Source organism: Dama dama, chromosome 2 (genome assembly GCF_033118175.1).
Source record: "Dama dama isolate Ldn47 chromosome 2, ASM3311817v1, whole genome shotgun sequence".
NCBI classification, from domain to species: Eukaryota; Metazoa; Chordata; class Mammalia; order Artiodactyla; family Cervidae; genus Dama; species Dama dama.
The window spans coordinates 43,701,750-43,723,478 of NC_083682.1; the positions used below are offsets into that span (position 1 = coordinate 43,701,750).

At 38.4% G+C, this 21,729-nt stretch overlaps 1 protein-coding gene across 3 annotated transcripts in view; it reads right to left on the reverse strand.

Moving 5' to 3' along the window:
• Positions 1 to 21,729, reverse strand: part of NOX4 (NADPH oxidase 4) — a 177,753-nt gene that overhangs the window by 47,304 nt on the left and 108,720 nt on the right. For all 3 annotated transcript variants that reach the window (XM_061120442.1, XM_061120435.1, XM_061120427.1), the window contains exon 13: positions 8,089 to 8,170. In XM_061120442.1, coding sequence (XP_060976425.1) covers positions 8,089 to 8,170 — 82 coding nt within the window. The remainder of the gene's footprint in view (positions 1 to 8,088; positions 8,171 to 21,729) is intronic.

Genomic DNA, 21,729 nt, shown 5'->3' on the forward strand with positions numbered 1-21,729 from the left:
AATAATCAAAGTTGTCCTTTGGTGGCAAACCATGCCAAAAAGAGCTTTGAATTTTGTCATAAATAATATTCCCCTCTCTAAGAACTTCTGACATTAAGCATTCCAGAGAATTTGATATTTATGAGAACCAAATAGAGATATGCAACATTTAATTCCTATTTTTCACCATATTTTTATATACATTATGATTAAACTTTCAGTCATTGAAATATGTTTTGCTAGCCCAATTGTTAAAATGGCTGCAGGTCATTTACGAGTAAAATTCTGCCTAATGACCTCAACCATCTACATGCCCAGCTGTATTTGCAAGGATAAGAATATTTATAGCTACCCTCTATTCTAAATACATTATAAACCTAGATCCTAAACAATGATGCCAGCTAAGAAATGAGCAACCAAACTTAGGCTTCACTATCTTCATTTCTTTCCTCTAAGCTATGAATCAACATTTATTTTGTATTAAGTATGCATTCATTTCCTTCTTGTCACTCATCTACGTCTGACACATCTATCCTACTCTGAGAATTTTCATGGTGCAATGTCTTCGTTGACATTCTGAAGAGAATGGATGTGTCTAGCTTTGGCAATGGGTCAAATTCGAGTTCAAGAATGTAAGAATGTGATTAATTAGCATTGTTATAATTTAGAATAATGGTCTCCAGCATCATCGTAGGTAATTTTTTTTTTTAAGTGACTTTTCCTTAGAAAACGTACACACACATTTCAAGAGCTGGTTAGTTCTTCCATGATTTTTTTCTCCTAAATAAAGGACACCCTTTTCCATGTTTTATTATCCATTAGGTGTCTCTTGATAAGATGTTTAAATTACAGGGACACTATACTCACTAGAGACCCATCCCCCCAATCCAAACTACACAGTCCCTTTATCAGTCTATATTAACCAATGCAAAGTGAGTCTCACTCAAAGTAGTCAGCTACATTATCCTCTATAAATATCTCTCTGTGAGACCACATAATATAAGGCAAGTAGGTCACTTCTTAACCATATTTTAGCTCTTAAAACGTATCTCTCACTAATGGAGTCTATATTCAGTGAGTCAGTAAAAGAATCAGAAAAATCATACTGTAAATAGGTATACTGCACTGTGAATAAAAGCAAGAAATACTAATGGTTTGATTAAACCTTCAGCATTCGAGAAATTTTTCTTTGACAGAAAATTACAAATTCCTTGATTTTAGTTATCCTCAATAATGAATAATGAGAGTATATTTGAGAGTGAGTATAAATAAGAGAACAAATCACAGTATTGAAAACCATGAATAATGCAAAATTGGTTTAAATTAGGCCTAGACATACACAGATTCTCTGCCCATTTGTATTTACCAATTGGCTCTTACCACAACTTTCTCTTCTTTTACCCCAACATTCTTTTTACTTTTTAAAAAGTCTTTATTAAATTTCTTACAATTTTGCTTCTGTTTTACAGTTTGGTTTTTGGCCATGAGGCATGCAGGATCTTAGTTCCCCAATCAGGGATCAAACCTGTACTCTCTGCATTGGAAGGTGAATTCTTAACCACAGAACCACCAGGGAAGTCCAGACCCCAACCTTCTTTACATGGGTATTGTTCACATGTCTGGAGCTTTTGTTCCTATGCCCTTCTCTGGACCATCTCTACACTCCCTAGGACAGCACAAACTAAATTATATTATTCCTTCTGTGTCCTCCAGCACCTGCTAGAATTCGGCCAAAAGAGACATTAAATCAAATCAGCTATGGGAAGATGAAAATGCTTAATATTCTGTAACTTAAAATAAATGAATTGTATTTAATACAGACTTTTTATATAAATATTTCCAGGTGCAGAAACCTTTAATTAGCATGTTTTCATTGATAGTTTGGAAAACAGAAGCTCATAAAGGTGTTAAGTGGTCACCTAAGCAGTATCTCAACTGGAATTCCATTATCTCCACTATTTTGCTCGTAGAGATGCTTCCTAAGGCCCACTTGAGTTCGCATTCCAGGATGTCTGGCTCTAGGTGAATAATCACACCACTGTGGTTATCTGGGTCATGAAGATCTTTTTCATATAGTACTTCTGTGTATTCTTGCCACCTCTTCTTAATATCTTGTGCTTCTCCTAGGTCCATACCATTTCTGTCCTTTATTGTGCCCATCTTTCCATGAAATGTTCCCTTGGTATCTCTAATTTTCTTGAAGAGATCTCTAGTCTTCCCCATTCTATTGTTTTCCTATATTTCTTTGCATTGATCCCTGAGGAAGGCTCTCTTATCTCTCCTTGCTATTCTTTGGAACTTTGCATTCAAATCGGTATATCTTTCCTTTTCTCCTTTGCCTTTCACTTCTCTTTGTTTCTCAGCTATTTGAAAGGCCTCCTCAGACAACCATTTTGCCGTTTTGCATTTCTTTTTCTTGGGGATGGTCTTGATCAGTGTCCCTGTACAGTGTCACGAACCTCCATTCACAGTTCTTCAGGCACTCTGTCTAATCAGATCTAATCCCTTGAATCTATTTGTCACTTCCACTGTATAATCGTACGGGGTTTGATTTAGGTTATACCTGAATGGTCCACTGGTTTTTCCCTACTTTTCTTCAATTTAAGTCTGAATTTGGCAAGAAGGAGTCATGATCTGAGCCACAGTCAGCTCCCGGTCTTGTTTTTGCTGACTGTATAGAGCTTCTCCATCTTTGGCTGCAAAGAATATAATCAATCTGATTTCAGTATTGACCATCTGGTGATGTCCAGGTGAAGAGTCTTCTCTTGTGTTGTTGGAAGAGAGTGCTTGCTATGACCAGTGAGTTCTCTTGGCAAAACTCCGTTAGCCTTTGACCTGCTTCGTTTTGTACTCCAAGGACAAATTTGCTTGTTACTCCAGGTATCGCTTGACATCCTACTTTGGCATTCCAGTCCCCTATAATGAAAAGGACATCTTTTTTGGGTGTTAATTCTAGAAAGTCTTGTAGGTCTTCTTAGAACCATTCAATTTCAGCTTCTTCAGCATTACTGTTGGGGCATAGGCTAGGATTATTGTAATAGCGTTGCGAAGATCCCCTGGAGAAGGGAAAGGCTACCACTACAGCATTGTGGCCTAGAGTATTCCAGGGGGATACAGTCCATGTATAGTCCACAGGGTTGCAAAGAGTTGGACATGAGTGAGCGAATTTGACTTTCACTGTGATACTGAATGGTTTGCCCTGGAAATGAACAAAGATCATTCTGTCGTTTTTGAGACTGCATCCGAGTACTGCATTTCAGACTCTTTTGGTGACTATGATGGCTACTCCCCAAAGCTAGTGGAGGTGATGGAATTCCAGTGGAGCTATTTCCAATCCTAAAAGACGATGCTGTGAAGAAGTGCTGCACTCAATATGCCAGCAAATCTAGAAGAATCAGCAGTGACCACAGGACTGGAAAAGGTCAATTTTCATTCTAATCCCAAACAAAGGCAATGCCAAAGAATGCTCAAACTACCAAACAATTGCACTCATCTTACACGCTAGCAAAGTAATGCTCAAAATTCTCCAAGCCAGATTTCAACAGTATGTGAACCATGAACTTCCAGATATTCTAGCTGGATTTAGAAAAGGCAGAGGAACCAGAGATCAAGTTGCCAACATCTGCTGGATCATCGAAAAAGCAAGAGAATTCCAGAAAAATATCTAATTCTGCTTTATTAACTACTCCAAAGCCTTTGACTGTGTAGATCACAACAAACTGCGGAAAATTCTGAAAGAGATGGGAATACCAAACCACCTGACCTGCCTCTTGAGAAACCTGTATGCAGGTCAAGAAGCAGCAGTTAGAACTGGATATGGAACAGACTGGTTCCAAATCAGGAAAGGAGTATGTCAAGGCTGTATATTGTCACTCTGCTTATTTAACTTATATGCAGAGTACATCAGCCAGTATGCTGGGCTAGATGAAGCACAAGCAGGAATCAAGATTGCGAGGATAAATATCAGTAACCTTGTTAGGGGAAGCACACTGATTGAAACCGCCCACCCTGGCCAGGCACGATAGTAACCATTTGCATGAGTTGTTTTATGACAGGAGATCCTGATAAGGAATACGGAAGTAATAAGCCACCACCAACCGGAAGAGTTCGGGAAAGGTCAAAAGGAAACACCGCGTGTCTATCCACTTCCCAGAATCCCTCTTGCTAGCATCCATCTTGGCTGAGCGATGCGTGCTCCACCAGGAAAGACTCTGAATTAGAATGATTGGCCAAAGACTACCCGGAAACGAATCCCATCACCATAAAACCCAAGACTGAGAGCCACGCGGCAGAGCAGTTCTCCTGGGTTCCCTTACCTACTGCTCTCCACCCAGGTGCCCTTTCCCAATAAAATCTCTTGCTTTGTCAGCATGTGTCTCCTTGGACAATTCATTTCCGAGTGTTAGACAAGAGCCCAGTTTCGGGCCCTGGAAGGGGTCCCCCTTTCTGCAACAACCTCAGATATGCAGATGACACCACCCTTATGGCAGAAAGCGAAGAAGAACTAAACAGCCTCTTGATGAAAGGGAAAGAGGAGAGTGAAAAAGTTGACTTAAAATTCAACACTCAGAAAACTAAGATCATGGCATCTGGTCCCATCACTTCATGGCAAATAGATGGGGAAACAATGGAAACAGTGACAGACTTTATTTTTTTGGGTTCCAAAATCACTGCACATGGTGACTGCAGTCATGAAACTAAAAGATGCTTGCTCCTTGGAAGAAAAGCTATGACAAACTAGACAGCATATCAAAAAGCAGAGATATTACTTTGCTGATAAAGGTCATCTAGCCAAAGCTATGATTTTTCCAGTAGTCATGTACGGATGTAAGGGTTGGACTATAACAATAGCTGAGTGCTGAACAACTGATGCTTTTGAACTGTGGTGTTTGAAAAGACTCTTGAGAGTCCCTTGGACTGCAAAGAGATCCAACCAGTCCATCCTAAAGAAAATCAGTCCTGAATATTCATTGGAAGGACTGATGCTGAAGCTGAAACTCTAATACTTTGGCCACCTGATGCAGAGAACTGACTCATTGGAAAAGACCCTGATGCTGGGAAAGATTGAAGGCGGGAGGAGAAGGGAACAAAAGAGGATGAGATGGTTGGATGGCATCACCAACTCAATGGACATGAGTTTGAATAGGACTCAGGAGTTGGTGATGGACAGGAAGCTTGGCCTGCGGCAGTCCATGGGGTTGCAAACAGTTGGACACGACTGAGCTATTGAACTGAACTGAAGCAGTACCTCGCGTCAACATCTACCAGTAATTCAGAAATCCTGAACAAATTGTACTTCTCTAAATATTAACAAGGTTGTGTTGATGAAAGCATCTTGACATCAAAGCTATCCTGCAAGACAAATGAACAATCTATTTCCTACAGTATTTGAAAGCATGTAAATCTAGGTAATTTTATATGCAATTTTAAACAACTACAGCTAAAATGCAGTATTTACTATGTATCAAGCTCAGTTCAAAATATTTTTCCACTACTTCATTTGATCTTTGTACCATGCTTGAATGGTAAGTATGTTTATCTTCCTCCTTTCCCACAGGTGGAACTGAGGCACAGAGGATCAGGTCACCCAGGCCACCAAGTCAGCAGGTCAAGCAATATGTTTGAGTTTGCACACTTAAATGCCGTAATATGGTGTGTATGGCATCCATGGATGATTTTTATTCTTTTAATCTACAGATATCAAAAAGAATCTCTACTCCAAGGGTTAGACACTGAGAAAGCACTGTCACATGATGTCTGTTAAACAGTAGAATGGATGACATCACTGTCAGAAAAGTAATCTAAGAATAAGCGGGATACATGTAAAATGATGTAGCTGAGGACACCTAGGGAAACAGCTGCAGACAGACTACCAGCTGAGAAATCGCTGTGAGCCCCTCTTTATACAATGGCATCAGGCAGACAGTAAGCCTAATAGGCAGCAAAACAAGCATCATTGGTCTTCGCAAATAGTAGCTGTGGGCAAAAATAGGGATGGATGTGCATGGACCACTTCGGGCACCTCCATGCTCCCTGCCAACATGCACGTGAAGAACTGTGTGCTCATGCGAGGCGGGCACCTCCCTGCTCCTGTCAACATGCACGTGAAGAGCCCTGTGCCCATGCGAGGCGGGGCACCTCCATGCTCCTACCAACATGCAAGTGAAGAACTGTGTGCCCATGCGAGGTGGGGCACCTCCAGGATTCTGCCAACATGCACGTGAAGAGCAGTGTGCCCATGCGGGGCAGTGCAACTCCATGCCCCTGCCAACATGCCCGTGAAGAGCAGTGTGCCCATGCGAGGTGGGCACCTCCAGGATTCTGCCAACATGCCCGTGAAGAGCAGTGTGCCCATGTGAGGCGGGGCACCTCCATGCCCCTGCCAACATGCACGTGAAGAGCAGTGTGCCCATGTGAGGTGGGCACCTCCATGCCCCTGCCAACATGCACGTGAAAAGCCCTGTGCCCATGCGAGGTGGGGCACCTCCATGCTCCTGCCAACATGCACGTGAAGAGCAGTGTGCCCATGCGAGGCGGGCACCTCCATGCCCCTGCCAACATGCACATGAAGAGCAGTGTGCCCATGCGAGGCAGGCACCTCCATGCCCCTGCCAACATGTGCGTGAAGAGCCCTGTGCCCATGTGAGGCGGGCACCTTGATACTTCTGCCAACATGCATGTGAAGAGCCCTGTGCCCATGTGAGGTGGGCACCTCCATGCCCCTGCCAACATGCACGTGAAGAGCAGTGTGCCCATGCGAGGTGGGGCACCTCCATGCCCCTGCCAACATGCACGTGAAGAGCAGTGTGCCCATGCGGGGTGGGGCACCTCCATGCTCCTGCCAACATGCGCGTGAAGAGCAGTGTGCCCATGCGAGGCTTATCCAGGCACATGTATATCCCCGTGTGTACTGGGAGGAGATTGGAAGATTATTCCCAGAGATTAAACCTGAATTAATATCTGAAACAATGAAACAATAATTCAGATTCTACATTTATTTTGTGATCAGAATTAAGTAAATATTATCATATCTAAGTAAACAGGGAAAAATTATCCTAAAGGTGAAGTTCAGCAAATTCTTGAATAAACTGCCAAGCTGATCAAAGAATGAATCACTTAGCATCATCATGAGGTTTGATTATGTGCAAACCAAGCTCTAATTCTTTAACTTGGTGACCTTTTTTTTTTTTAGTTCAGATAATAGTTCGTTGATTCTTAGCCTGTTGCATACTAGCTAGTAAAGAGAGTCAGATTATTAAAAAATTAGAGGGTACTGCAAGCTTCCGCAGGAAGGATCAAGATGCCAGCACACATCAGCTTTTAGGGAGGAAACAAAACAAAAACCTGGTACTTTATTCTCTGGGAAGATGAGGCACATTAAGAAAAAGTCTGACCCATTTAAGAAAGAATTACCAAGATGTTGCTCAGTCGTGTCCAACTCTTTGTGACCTCATGGACTGTAGCCTACCAGGCTCCTCCATCCATGGAATTTTCCAGGCCAGAATACTGGAGTGGGTTGCCATTTCCTTCTCCAGGGGCTCTTCCCAACCCAGGGATCAAACCTGGGTCTCCCGCATCACAGGCAGACGCTTTACTGTCTGAGCCACCGGGGAAGCCCCAAAGAATAAGCAGAAATTTTAAAAATAATATCTAGCATGTTTCATTTTAAAAACCATTTATTAAATATAAATAAATCGTTACATTAATGGATAGAAAACAGGAAACTGATGAGGGACTATCCACAAAGTATCTAACTCTGTTGATGGAGAAACCAGATGAGGGATCATTCCAAACTATCTGACTCTGTTGGTACAGCATCAAGCAAAAACAAACACAAGCAGACACTGATGCAGATCCCTTGTGGCGTGCACTTGGCAACAGCTCCCAACCGCAGCTGGGATACATGGGCAGCAAGCTTTTATCTCTGACCCACCTGTAAGGACCCTGAGACATTACAGTGCTGGAGAATGCCCTAGTTAGTTAGGTTAGGTTATTCATGCTTTTTCAGAAATCCTAAAAAAGGAAACATTTTGTTTTTGCCCTCCCAAAGCTTGCCCATCATTATACCCATTCCCTTCACACTATCTAGGGGGCTCTTATTGTACTTACTTGGGATAATTTCTAGATTGAATGAAGGGCAGAATCTCGGAGTCTTGACTAGATGGTGGAAGTAGTAAGTCTCGAAATCGTTCTGTCAAAAGAAAAATAAATATCAAGTTATGAAAAAAAGTCATAAAATAATCTCAAAATAAAATTATTTCCTATTCTTTAAATTTGCCATTCTGACTTCATTTCTTATATTAGAATTTTACTCACCATTTTATGTACTACTAAAATAGGTCTTTATTTAACTTTAATGATTGCATATTTCTCTGAATAAGATATCATAACAACTGTGCATATAAATATAGCAAGTATTCATTAATATAAACTAGTACTAAAATTTTATAATTGAAAGGTTAAATAACCTTTATAAAATAAAGATTATTTATTATATATGACTAATAAATATACAAAGAGATGTAAAAATTCATTAGTAACCTGGGAAATGAGAATTAAAAGCATACACCATAAGAGAGCATTCACATTGTGCGGCATTCAATTGATAGAAATTTATCTCACAGGACCAAATGTTAGGACTGTATCAACATAAGCTCTTATATATTTCTGGAGGATATGCAAGTTGATGCAATAGTTTTGGAAAACAAATTGGTATTATCTTTTAAGCTTAAATTTTGCATAACCTATTCAGTTCAGTTCAGTTCGGTCGCTCAGTCGTCTCCGACTCTTTGCGACCCCATGAATCGTAGCACGCCAGGCCTCCCTGTCCATCACCAACTCCCGGAGTTTACTCAAACACATGTCCATTGAGCCAGTGATGCCATCCAACCATCTCATCCTCTGTCATCCCCTTCTCCTCCCGCCTTTAATCTTTCCTAGCATCAGGGTCTTTTCCAATGAGTCAACTCTTCGCATGAGGTGGCCAAAGTACTGGAGTTTCAGCTTCAGCATCAGTCCTTCCAATGAACACCCAGGACTGATCTCCTTTAGAATGGACTGGTTGGATCTCCTTGCAGTCCAAGGGACTCTCAAGAGTCTTCTCCAACACCATAGTTCAAAAGCATCAATTTTTCGGTGCTCAGCTTTCTTCACAGTCCAACTCTCACATCCATACATGACCACTGGAAAAACCATAGCCTTGACTAGACGGACCTTTGTTGGCAAAGGAATGTCTCTGCTTTTTAATATGCTATCTAGGTTGGTCATAACTTTCCTTCCAAGGAGTAAGCGTCTTTTAATTTCATGGCTGCAATCACCATGTGCATTGATTTTGGAGCCCCAAAAAACAAAGTCAGCCACTGTTTCCCCATCTATTTCCCATGAAGTGATGGGACCAGATGCCATGATCTTAGTTTTCTGAATGTTGAGCTTTAAGCGAACCTATTAGCCTGGTAAATATTCTGCAGAAACTTTCAAATATGTCTCAGCAAGAAAAATAACATTCAAGGCAGCTCTGTTCAGGACACCATAAATGGAAACAACTCAACTGTTTATGAACAGAAGAAAGGATAATTTGTAGCATATTCACACAATGGAATATTCTTTGAAATAAGACAATGAATTCAGTTACAAATAAAAACACAGTAGATTAGTAGGATCTTGAGTGAAAAATAGTATCAGCAGATTACACACAGAAGAATATTATTTTTTGAGTTAAAAATAACTATGCAATGTGTTGTTTGGCTATGTTACCCAACAAAGCAAACCTGGCAAATCTGGGAAAAAAGGTATAATATACCCAATTTGGGATAATGATTACATTTTAGAAGGAGTAAGGGGAGAAATAGGAGAAAGCAAAAAGAAAAGTGTATGCAATTGTTAATAATGCCATATGTATTTGTTATAGCATCATAAATCAGTGGATGAATGCATGAGAGTCAGGAATTATCCAGTGACAACATTGGGTCATGAACCAAGAATGTGATTAATATATTTCTGTGCTCATGAATTCATAATAAAGGAAAGAGGGAGAAAGGGAGGAAAAGAAAGAGGAAGAGAAAGAGACAGGTAGAGAGAAAGGAAACAGAAAAGAAGAGAAGGAAATAAAAGAGGGCAGAGAAAAGAAGATTCCTCAGTTCCATCTTGAGAAACATTTATAACAAAAAGCTATCTGTATTGACAGAGTAACCTATCACTCTAATACTGATCCCACATTTCTAGGATTAGATGGTCATTATCTCTAAAGTCATCCATAGGGAAGACTTTCTTGATCCCTCCTCTTTCTCTCTTTCTGCCAAATCTGGAACAGATGGCCCTACTGGGTACTCATAGGACACTCTGTGCTTACATGCTCATGGAATCTATCACATTACATTTTTATTAGTATATATATTTGTCTATCCACCCTTGAAATTAAAAGACGCTTACTCTGGAAGAAAAGCTATGACCAACCTAGACAGCATATTAAAAAGCAGAGACATTACTTTGCCGACAAAGGTCCATCTAGTCAAAGCTATGGTTTTTCCAGTAGTCATGTATGGATGTGAGAATTGGATTATAAAGAAAGTTGAGCGCCTAAGAATTGATGCTTTTGAATGGTGGTGTTGGAGACTCTTGAGGGTCCCTTGGACTGCAAGGAAATCAAACCAGTCAATCGTAAAGGAAGTCAGTTCTGAACATTCATTGGAAGGATGCTGATGCTGAAGCTGAAACTGCAATGCTTTGGCCACCTGATGCGAAGAACTGACTCATTTGAAAAGACCCTGATGCTGAGGAAGATTGAAGGCAGGAGGAGAAGGGGATGACAGAGGATGAAATGGTTGGATGGCATCACTGGCTCAATGGACATGAGTTTGAGCAAGCTCTGGTAGTTAGTGATGGACAGGGTGGCTTGACGTGCTGCAGTCCATGGGGTTGCAAAGAGTCAGACACGACTGAGTGACTGAACTGACTGACTGATCACCCCCCTCCTAGTAGATGGGTATTGTACCACCAGAATATAGAACATTACTTGATATATATTAAGTTGCTGGATATATATTAGTTGGAAGGCTATTTTCAACTTCCATTTTTACTGGATACATAAAATTATTTGTTCATGTTAATCTTAATGTTTTTTCAAAGAGCTGCATTGGTCATCATCGATCAATCATAAAAAGCCAGAGACCTCTTCTCTAGCCTTGACAGAGTCACACCATCAGGCCGAGACAGAGTACAAAGCTGAAACTCCACACTCCAGTAAATCCATCACTAACTGAAGGTGAGCAATTTCAACAAAGTGCTTAAAATCGACAATTGATGACAGTCAGTGTTTCCAGGCTACTAAATAACTAGATGGTAAACATTTGTGAGCAATGAATAAACATTTGTAAACTTATGTGAGCAGTGGTTACCAAGTATGGCTAAGAAGCAGGATATGGATTATATCTTCATATGTATTAAAATATATGGAATCAGATGTGACTTCTACTCTGCATTTTGTTTCCACTGCTCTGACAGTTCTTATAATACACTTGGGAAGGAGCTAAGAAAATTCAAACAGAGGCGGCTGTAACCCTATAGACCACAGATCCAAGAAAGCATACTTAATTTTTCTCCTTCAGGTACACTTACTCTTTGAGTGTATATTTTTTAAATTAAAGTCTATCATTAACTGATATGCTACCATCTTTATCAACAAAATCAGTGCTTATTTCAGTGACATGACTACTAAATTTTTCTGATGACATGACCTTTGCTTTTCAGTCTACTACTCAATTTATGTGGCATTCCATTTAATGAATGATTTGCAGTGTTTTTTGCCCTCCAATTATGCCTTTCCTAAAGTAGGTCTTGAAAAATAAAACCAAAACCCAACAGCAGACATGAACTTTACACATCAAGTGAAGAATTGTTCAATCAAACAATATTAAGTATGATATATTCTTGGGAACTAAAAACTAATATAAGTTAAAGTTTGCTGAGTGATTCCCCAGCTGAGTTAAATGCAAAGAAGAATCGGGTGGAGAGGGAGGTGGGAGGGGGGATCGGGATTGGGAATACATGTAAATCCATGGCTGATTCATATCAATGTATGACAAAACCCACTGGAAAAAAAAAAATAAAAAAAAAATAAAAAATAAAAAAAAAAAAAAAATAAAAAAAAAAAACATAATTAATACAAAAGAAGTATAATATAATACAGCTATAGATTATCCTTGTTTATATAAGCACAAAGCCCATTTGATTATAAATCTGGAAGAACATGTCTGGAGATGACATTATATTAATAGAATGAAAAAAACAGAAAATCACCACCCTAGATATACAGCAAAAGTAGCATATAAGAGATCATTTATAAAGCTACCCAAATTATGAAGTCTATAGTTAATATTCCTATATCTGAAGCACCCTTTAATCTGAAAATCATAAATGTAAGGGATACCAAGTGAACATGCAGATCCTTGAGTAACTAGGTCAAAAAAATTCACATACACACAAATAGAAAATATACACAGTACCTGAAAATTATCCTTTTAAAATTTCTATTTTTATCACTATATGTATAAATTCTAAATGTGAATAATTAACTTTTCCTCATAAAAGTATGATGACAATTTTCCTTTATGAGAATAAAAATAAATGATAGTTGTCCTCAGAAAAGTTCAAGTATATGAAAAATCGTTTCTAATGCTTACACTGATGCTTCTTTAGTCTCCTAGATTTCAACTATTTAATTAGTATTCCATCATTTATCTAATGCTAAGGAAAAGACAAAAATAAACTCATGTTCCTTTGCTTAAATAGCAAAAATGTTAAAATAATACTTCTTCCCTTGGAGCAAAATATACCAGCTGAACTGCTTTCTCAGTAGGCCCAAAGTCTGTTTCTTAAGAAAATGGCAATTATCCAAAAACTAGCGCTCAGTTCCTTCACAGGGCTTCTTAGAACAATTTCATTAAAGCCACTGAAAAGAACTAGAGGATTTTCTGCAAAGTGATATTTTGATGAGCTGACTAATGATGTGATAATGTCTGACCATGATTTTCTACCAGTGGGGGACATATCTTAATTAACACAAGCTTTCGTAGCCTTTCACCCACTCTTTCTTTCTCTCAATCAACAAAGGAATTCTGAGAAGATTAGGCTTGGATTACATGCTGCACACAGCTAAGGTAATTTGAGTTCCCTGGACAATCAATCGTGAGACAATGTACATATTTACTCGTAAACAAAGACGAGAAAAAATAATCTTTCCAATTCTAATTTAAATTTTTTTGTACACTTACAGTGACTCAAATTCTTCATTTTCTTTCTGGTGGAAAATAAGCAATCTGCAATCCTCCCCAACGTGCAAAAAGGAACAAACGTTCCTTTTTGACAGCAAACTTTGACAAAAGTTTGCATGACAACAAAACAATATGAAAATATATCCTGGAATGAGAAAAAAAAAAAAAAAAAGTCTTCTCCCTACCACTGCAAAAAGGGAAAAAAAAACAAAGAAAAAAACAGAGTCAGCTGGTAGCCTCCAGCTATCAGTTACATCCGAGTCAGCTTCAGGTGCCAAAGAAATGCTTTTTACAAAACAGCTGAGAGCCGGGACTGAAGAAGGCAGGGGTGGCCACGCCGTACACAGCAACGCTGATGGGTAACATTCGAGGCAGAGCTTCCCCCCACTCTGGCTGAGGCTTTGTAGAGACCACATGCTGATTCAGCTTCTTCCTCCACCCAATCCCACTGCCTTCTTCCTTTCACAGGTGTTGATCCCTACTAAGCATTTTGCTTCACAAATTACTTCTCCGAGTCCGTTTCTGGTGAAGCCAACCTCTCCAGGTGGGCTTGACAGTCTTCCACTTTGGACACAGTGTTAGTTGCTCAGTTGTGGCTGACTCTATCCTGCCAGGCTCCTCTGTCCATGGAATTCTCCAACCAAGAGAACTGGAGTGGGTTGCCATTCCCTTCTCTGGGCTGTCTCCCTGACCCAGAGAGGGAACCAGTGTCTCCTGCATTTCCTACATTGCAGGTGGATTGCTTACTGCTGAGCCACTGAGGAAGCCCCTCGTACTTAGAGCCTCTGCCATGCTCTTGGCTACTACAGGGTGAGACCGTTAAGTCAAAGTTAAGTCAAAGTACAGTTAAGTCAAAGTAAGTCATTTCTTTTCCAGAGGTGATGTAACTAATGTAACCTTCACTGCAATACAGGTGCTCACTGTTAAGAAGACCTGCTGTCAGATAAGCCCTCAAACACACATATCCTGTGACAAGTAATACCATCTAATCTGCTGGTGGGAGAAATGAACAAGTGGCCTTTCAGGTCACATGGTGTACTAGCCAGTTGCACCATGCCCCACGCTGTAGTCCCTAAGATGCACATAACCATCGAGCGTTCATGTGCCAGTGGGCAATGCATAAAATTATAATTAGATTGATATGAAAAATGTATAGGAAATAGAGATTAAACACTCTAACACAGCCTGAAAACTTTTTTAAAAGATTTTTTTCATGTGGACCAGTTTTTAAGGCTTTATTGAAATTGTTACAATATTGCTTCTGTTTTATATTCGTCTTTTGGCCGTGAGGCATGTGCTAGGTCAGGTCAGCTCCCTGACCGGGGACTGAATCCACAACCCCTGCAACTGGAAGATGAAGTCTTAGCCACTGGATCACCAGGGAAGTCCCTGAACACTCATAGAGTGGTTTTGTCCTTTATCGTGAAACGTGGTAACTCATTTCAACAGTAATAAGCTAAGAAAAGATAATGATTAATCTAAAAGTAAATATTAAATTTGTCTTTTTCAAGAAAGTTGGTGATGAACATGTAACTAGAACAAAACGTTTATATTTTACCATCCATCCTGAAAACCACAATGATTTCACTGAACACATGAAAACACTTAAGTTTCTGGATGAATCAACATCTCATTCCAAAGTTATTTATTATTTTATGTCCAATGATAATAACTTAACACAGAAATATGTAGAAAGTACAGTAGGTGATCAATGTTAAGAAAAAAAGTGACTTTACAATAACTGGGATCCAGGTGGTCTGCTCTTTGTGCATTGTGTCAAGCTATTCATCAACAGATAATGAGGCTATTCTAATTTTATAGAATTGCTCAAAAACTCACCATGAGTACATGAGGTGAGTAGGACTGAGAAGGTGCATTCTGAGTGTCCCCAAACAGCGTAAGCTCTTTTATATTCCTTCCACTGTCTATCTCAACATTCTCTGCCTTAAGGCAAAGTTTATCTCCCAAGAGTCTCTAGCTTGCATTCTCCTGTTAGGAAGACTAGGTACTGGTTTCCTTTCCCCCATCCTCTCCTATCTTTCCTTTCTACACTCAACTTCCTGTTGTGTCTTCTTCCTCTTGCTTGTGTTTTAAAAATGAAACTCAATCCCTCCCCATGAAAATTTTTCTCTCTCACTTGTCTAGTCACTCACCCCCTTTCTCACTCACCCCCTTGACTACATCACAAAAATCCAGTAATAGTTCCCAAAGACATCCTTCTCTTGAGTAAGCTGGTCAAGTCCTTGTTCTGGTTAATGAGGTACGGACTTGGGGTGAGGTCTTCAAACACACACACTTTAACAATTTTTATGCAAATAGAAAAAGAATGGGGTCTACCTGTTAAAGAAGAAACAATGGCATGAATGAAGAGGTACATTTAAGACTAACAATAAGACAGGAGAAATGTTCGTTTTTTACCTAAAAGTACAAAACACCAAGAGCAAATTAAGAAAAAATAACACAAAAGAGGGGGAAATATTGTTAACATATGGACAAGAAGATTCTGACAGTGGCTAAGTATAGTTATTTAATTCATGCATTCTGAAATAAGCGTGGATTCAAAGACCCACTGCCCTATGATGACAGAGACTAAAGCCAAAACCCTATTAACTTCCTATAAGACCTTACTGGTTTACTGTAGTAAGTTTTTTGCTTCCTCAGAAAATGGGGTCACCTTAGAGTTAACGTTTAGTTCCCCCAAAGTTGAATATTTCTCTTTCACCCACGCACATTTACCCTGTCAAATGGTTATGGAGTAAGAGGATCATTTTACAGTTTAATTTTTGACATGTAGAAGGCTGTCTTTTTCCTCAAAGGAACTTGACCATCACTTTATCAAGAGGTTCAGAGTCTATGAAGCGACTGAGATCTAGGAAATGGATGAAGGGTTATGACTCCCTCTGCAGATGACTCGAGTTATACCTTTGTTTTCAAATCCTTGAGTTTTCATTCATACAAACCAAGTACAACTTTCTAGGCTGCCCATCTATTTGAGTCCTAAGAGTACCATGGTCAGTTAGTCAGCTCCATAGGTCTCACCAGGTGAGTCCATTCTGACCATGGTTCCAGACAAGCTGCCCATAATGGTAACCACACCCATCCTGACTCTATCAGTTAAGTGCTATCTCCTAACTCCTGCCTCTCTGGGACCTCACCATCTCCATCAAGTTCAAGAGCACACTTTAATGACAGCCTCTCCTGCTTGCCATTCTTGGCCTGCAAACTGTCACCACAGACACTATCAAGGGTTATAGAATGCCTGTCATCAATGTATTTCTCAGAGCTGTAGTAAAATAATCCTTCATGGGAATGTCATTAAGGAGTTGATAGTCATCATATAATATGTTCCCTACAGTTTTCCAGTCTCTCCAAGGTGTTGGATAACTTCATCTATAATATACTTAGGAAGTCTAGAAGCATATATACCAAAGAATCAAGGATAAATATTGCTAACGATTTGAGATGGAAGTCGAAAAAGGCATTAACTTTTATTTTATCTATATCTGGTTTGTATTTTAAAGAGAATTTATATCAGAATAATAATCTTTTTAAAAGATAGATGTGTATACTATCACATACACATACCTTCAAGGGTATTTCTCATTCACACTCCCTCCGTTTGTAACACTCTCCACTCCACTACCCGCTGAGGAAGACGTAACACTGATGCAGAAGCAGCACAGATGCATGCACACACACACATACACATGCTTCTTAAAAGAGAAGATACAAGTTAATTTTCCCATAATATTTAAGATGGACTATATAAATACACAAGCAAAATTTGCACATCTAACATTATTTTTAGAGCAAACATTTATGATCACGTAATAAAAATCAGGCACCAAGTTAGATCCTCAATATACTAAAGGTCTAGTAAGGAAGATATACGCCTTATCAAAAGAGATGTACACTGCAAACAAGTGAGCGACAAATGTGCACTCTAATGGTCTAGAAGAACAGAATCACCAACTTTGCCCAGACACCCTGGGAATAAAAAGCAAAAGAGGCAGGGAGGTTCTATAAAAAAGTGAAATAAGCCAGCAAGAAGTCCTTCTTATTTATATTAGATGAAGTGAATAATTTTGCTAGCATTTTTTTCTGTCTTACATATAATCAGTTAAAGCATCCTTTATTCATTTATTCACTCACTCAACAAACTTCCATTAAGTACCTATTATTTGTCACACACACAGGAAAAAAAAAAAACAAAAAACAAATTCTACTTCTCAAGGGCAGCCTTGTTTTTTCACAAGGAAATGCCAGGACAACAAAAGAACTGCAAGGCAATTACAGCCACAATGGGGCTCAGGGCAGGCCAACCCAAAATGTGCCACTTAGGCATGTGGATTATTTCAAACCAGAACAGTCAAGGATGAACAGACTCAGGAAGAGCTTTTTACCTCCCCCTTAACTACGTAAAAGAATTTAGATACGGGGCCTTACCAGGAAGAGAGGTATTACCAGAGATAGACACTCTTACATGTGACAATCATCTGCATGGCATGGAAATAATTTATTTACTAAACATTTGTTCTTCCCATCTTCCTATAAATTTTCTTCCTCCACTTTAAAGACGCTACATTTCTCTTTAGCTCAGCATGGAATATAAGCCTCAATTCCTGACTGCCAGGAACTGAGCTTCATTCTTTCTTTCATACATATGAAATAAAAAAAATTCTTTTCTCATTAATCTGACTTAGGTTAATTTAAATATTCGGCCAGCCAAAGAATCTCTAAGGGAGTAAGAAAAAGTTTTCCTCTCCCTATCTACTTGAAAAAGAATTTAGAATATAATTACAAAATTATTTAAAGAGGGCAATAAAAAAGCTGTTCTCCTAGGGATTCAAAGAAATTAATGGTTTGTTAAAATTTGGTGTTTTATTTTCTTAGGAAAATAAATATGCACACTAATCTTAGAAGAAACAAATTACTTCAAAAATGAGAATTAAAGGGCAAATCCAGAAGTACATCCAAACTAACTAGAAAGATACAGAGTATACATTTTCCTTTTTTGAAAAGTTTAAATCAAGTGAATGTTCTTTATTACCATGGTAACTCAGAATTGAATAACAATAGTTGCTATTTAAAATATTGCTCTCAAAGCAACATCAAAGGCATCAAATTATTACTATTTTAGATAAATCAGAAAATCTACTTGCAGAGCAAGACTATTTTTCAATTAAAGATATAGACAAATCTTCTATTGATAAAAGACTCAAATTGAAATGGACTGCAATTCTAGAAGTAAAAAATAATTAGCTGCATGCTCTGGTTATATAAAACTACCTTCTTCACAAATATTAAGGCCAATGTCAAAGGAACACACAAAAAAACAGAATGTATACTTGTGTTACTCAAGGAGGGAAAAAAGCAAGTCTGCACTTGTAACCTTAGAAGATAAGAACATAGGGCACAGTACATACAACCAGAGCTAATAAACAAATAAATACCCTAATAGGAGCTATAAAGAAAACAAACACGAAACTCCCATACTTGGCATTTATTCTCCAAAATATTCCCTGGGAGATTTTTCTCAACTATATCTTAGTGAATCTGTTATCATTTTTACTCAATGTAGAATTTTATCTGCATTTTAGGATATATTTCTCTGCAAAGAATTATACAGCTTTACATCAGCAATGACCTGGGAAATGAGAAAATTATATCAATGCAACACGTTCAAGGTGAGCAACCTAAAAACCAGACTGGTGACTAGCTGGTCCAGGGCCAAATGACTAGCAAAAGGCAAAGAGATTTATTTTATTATTATTTTTTTAAACTTTTTATTTTGTATTGGAGTATAGCCTACTAACAAACAATGTTGTGATAGTTTCAGGTGAACAATGAAGGGACTCAGCCATACATACACGTATATCCATTCTCCCCTAAACTCCAGGCTGCCACATAAAATTGAGCAGAGTTACATATGCTATACAGTAGGTCCTTGTTGGTTATCCCTTTTAAAGCAGTGTGTTCGTGTCCATCTCAAACTCCCTAACTATCTCTTTCCTCCATCCAAAAGAAGCAACTCTTCAGCAAATTGATAAGTGAGGAGTATCCTCCAAGGGGAAAATGAAGAGGGTCATGTAACATATGCAAAGAGCAGAGTATATTCTAGCAATTTCCAGCCAGCAAGAATTTCAATGTTCATTTAAAGCAAATAATTAATTCTTAAGTTAAAAATATTTTTTTTTTACTTAATGTTTTCTTATTTCTCTATTTCTGGCTTTTAAGAACCTAATTATTTATGTGTTTATTCCATTTTAGGAAGTTCTTAAATTGTTTGATCCTAAAAGAATAAAAGAAATGAACTTGGCTTAATAAGGTGTTCTTGTAACTACCTGTGTCTCAGTGACATTCTTTTTCTCTTGCTTTGAATTTATTAGCTTAGAAATTATGGCTGTAGATTCATAAGGAGATTGAAAGATAGAATAGACAAAGAGTATGTAGGTCAAATTATCTGAATTTTTCATGTTGTTAGTAATGCTTCAAAATGTGATCAAGAGCACTGTGTACATCAGTTGGTCTTAGCATTGGAAAAGCCTTCAGCTGTATACTTTGAGACTTCAGATAAAGTGGGTTAATAGTGGAAAGGAACCAGAGAGTTAGACTAAATAGATATGTTGTAAGAGAGCCATAATAATCTTATTTAAATATTTTCCACATTAAAATAAGGCATATAGTACTGCTGTGTTACTAAGGCAAAGAGATTTAAAAAACAGAAACAAACAACCAAAAAAAAAACAGAAACAGAAGCAAACCTTAAAAACTCACAGTCAAGTGTTCTTTCTACCATATCCCTCTGCCTCATTCTCCACAGAGAAAATACTGCATTCCCTTTCTGCCCCCACCTCCCCCATTTCTTCTTGCCTGAGGATTACATAAGAGAAAAACGCAGCAGGGTCATATATACAATCTGTGTGTCTACACATCTGGTACTTTCAGCACTGTAAGGTCTGAAGGTAGGCAATGCAAAAACAAAGAAAAACTATTTAATGGACACCTTTATTTTCAGAGCAAGCCCAGTGATAAAAGTCTATTCCTTTTTAACGTTCATTATTCTAGCTCCCATTTGTTAAACATACTATTTTAAAAAAAAAATCAAAAGCAGCTTTTGAAAGAACTGCAAACAGACTTGCTGGCCTCTAAACACATCAATGAAGCCACGTCTATTACTGGCCTTCTTACAGAATGTGTATTCTCTTCTATTGCCACTGAGGCTAAACTACAAAAATTGACAGGGTGGGGAAAAAAAAGAATGGAGGTTCAAGGAAAGTGAAAGCAAGTAACAGAGGCATTTTTAGATGCACACATTATTGCTACTAAGCTTTCCACAATCTTCCTCTCAAGAAAAATGTTTTCTTTTCATTTGTCACAGCAAATGCACTTTTTTGACAATGTTGGCATTCAACAAAAGAAACACCTCAAAGTGATCAAGGCTCAGCTTGATACTAATTCAGTCCTTGCTTTCTGCACAAATGCAATACCCCCTGGGTACATATTCAAAAAGAATAGGCAATTTTACCCAAGACCCAAAGAAACTGGAGGGTTCTTTTTTATGAAGTCCTACCCTAAAACCTGGGGCACACAAAATTAATGGTGTGAAATATATGGGCCTTTGAAACCTATCAAAACCAACTGTACAGTGGTAGCTTTCTCTGTTCTTAAACACAGGATCTCCCGGTCAAAGACCAAGCCTATGAAATGATAGATTAGGGAAGAGCAACAAGCAAATATATAAATTCACTTCCTTCATTAGGCTCTTTCCTTGGACAAATTTGGGATTCCCCCATCTCCCTGCTTTTGTTTTTTTTGTTTTTCTCCTGCATTCCCGATCCCAGGACTTCTCCTTCCTTTAACCAAACCTTGACCAAGATTTCAGGGCCAATTTGGATTCCTATCCCTTGAAGAGGCCTTCACAAAATATGCCTACCAGTAAAAACTTTGTTTTTATTTTTATTTTCAGCATAATAAGGTTAGGTACTGAAGCAGGCAGGCTAGAGTACATGCCTGATAATTTTTGGTCATCGGAGAAAGAGATTTAATTATTTAAGATGCTTTAATTATTTACAAACTATTTTTTATTATTTTTATATATTTATATAATTATTTACAAACTATTATTTACAAACTAATTTTTGGTCATCGGAGAAAAAGATTTAATTATTTAAGATGCTTTAATTATGTACAAACTAACACTTAGCATTGATTTATGGAGCTTCTTTTATCATATGATATGTATTTCCACGGATTAAATTCTGTTCTAAATTATTTTCCTTTTTTAATATATTTCTTGTCTTTTTTGCTCTAGTGGCACAGTGCTTAGACTAACTAAACTATATTGGAGACAGTGTAGTAAATTATAAAAAGCACGTTCTTTAGCATAATATGAGCCTGAGTTAAAATCTCAGCTCATCCACTTAACAGCTTCAAGTTCCTAGACATATGGGGCTTCCCTGGTGGCTCAGATGGTAAACAC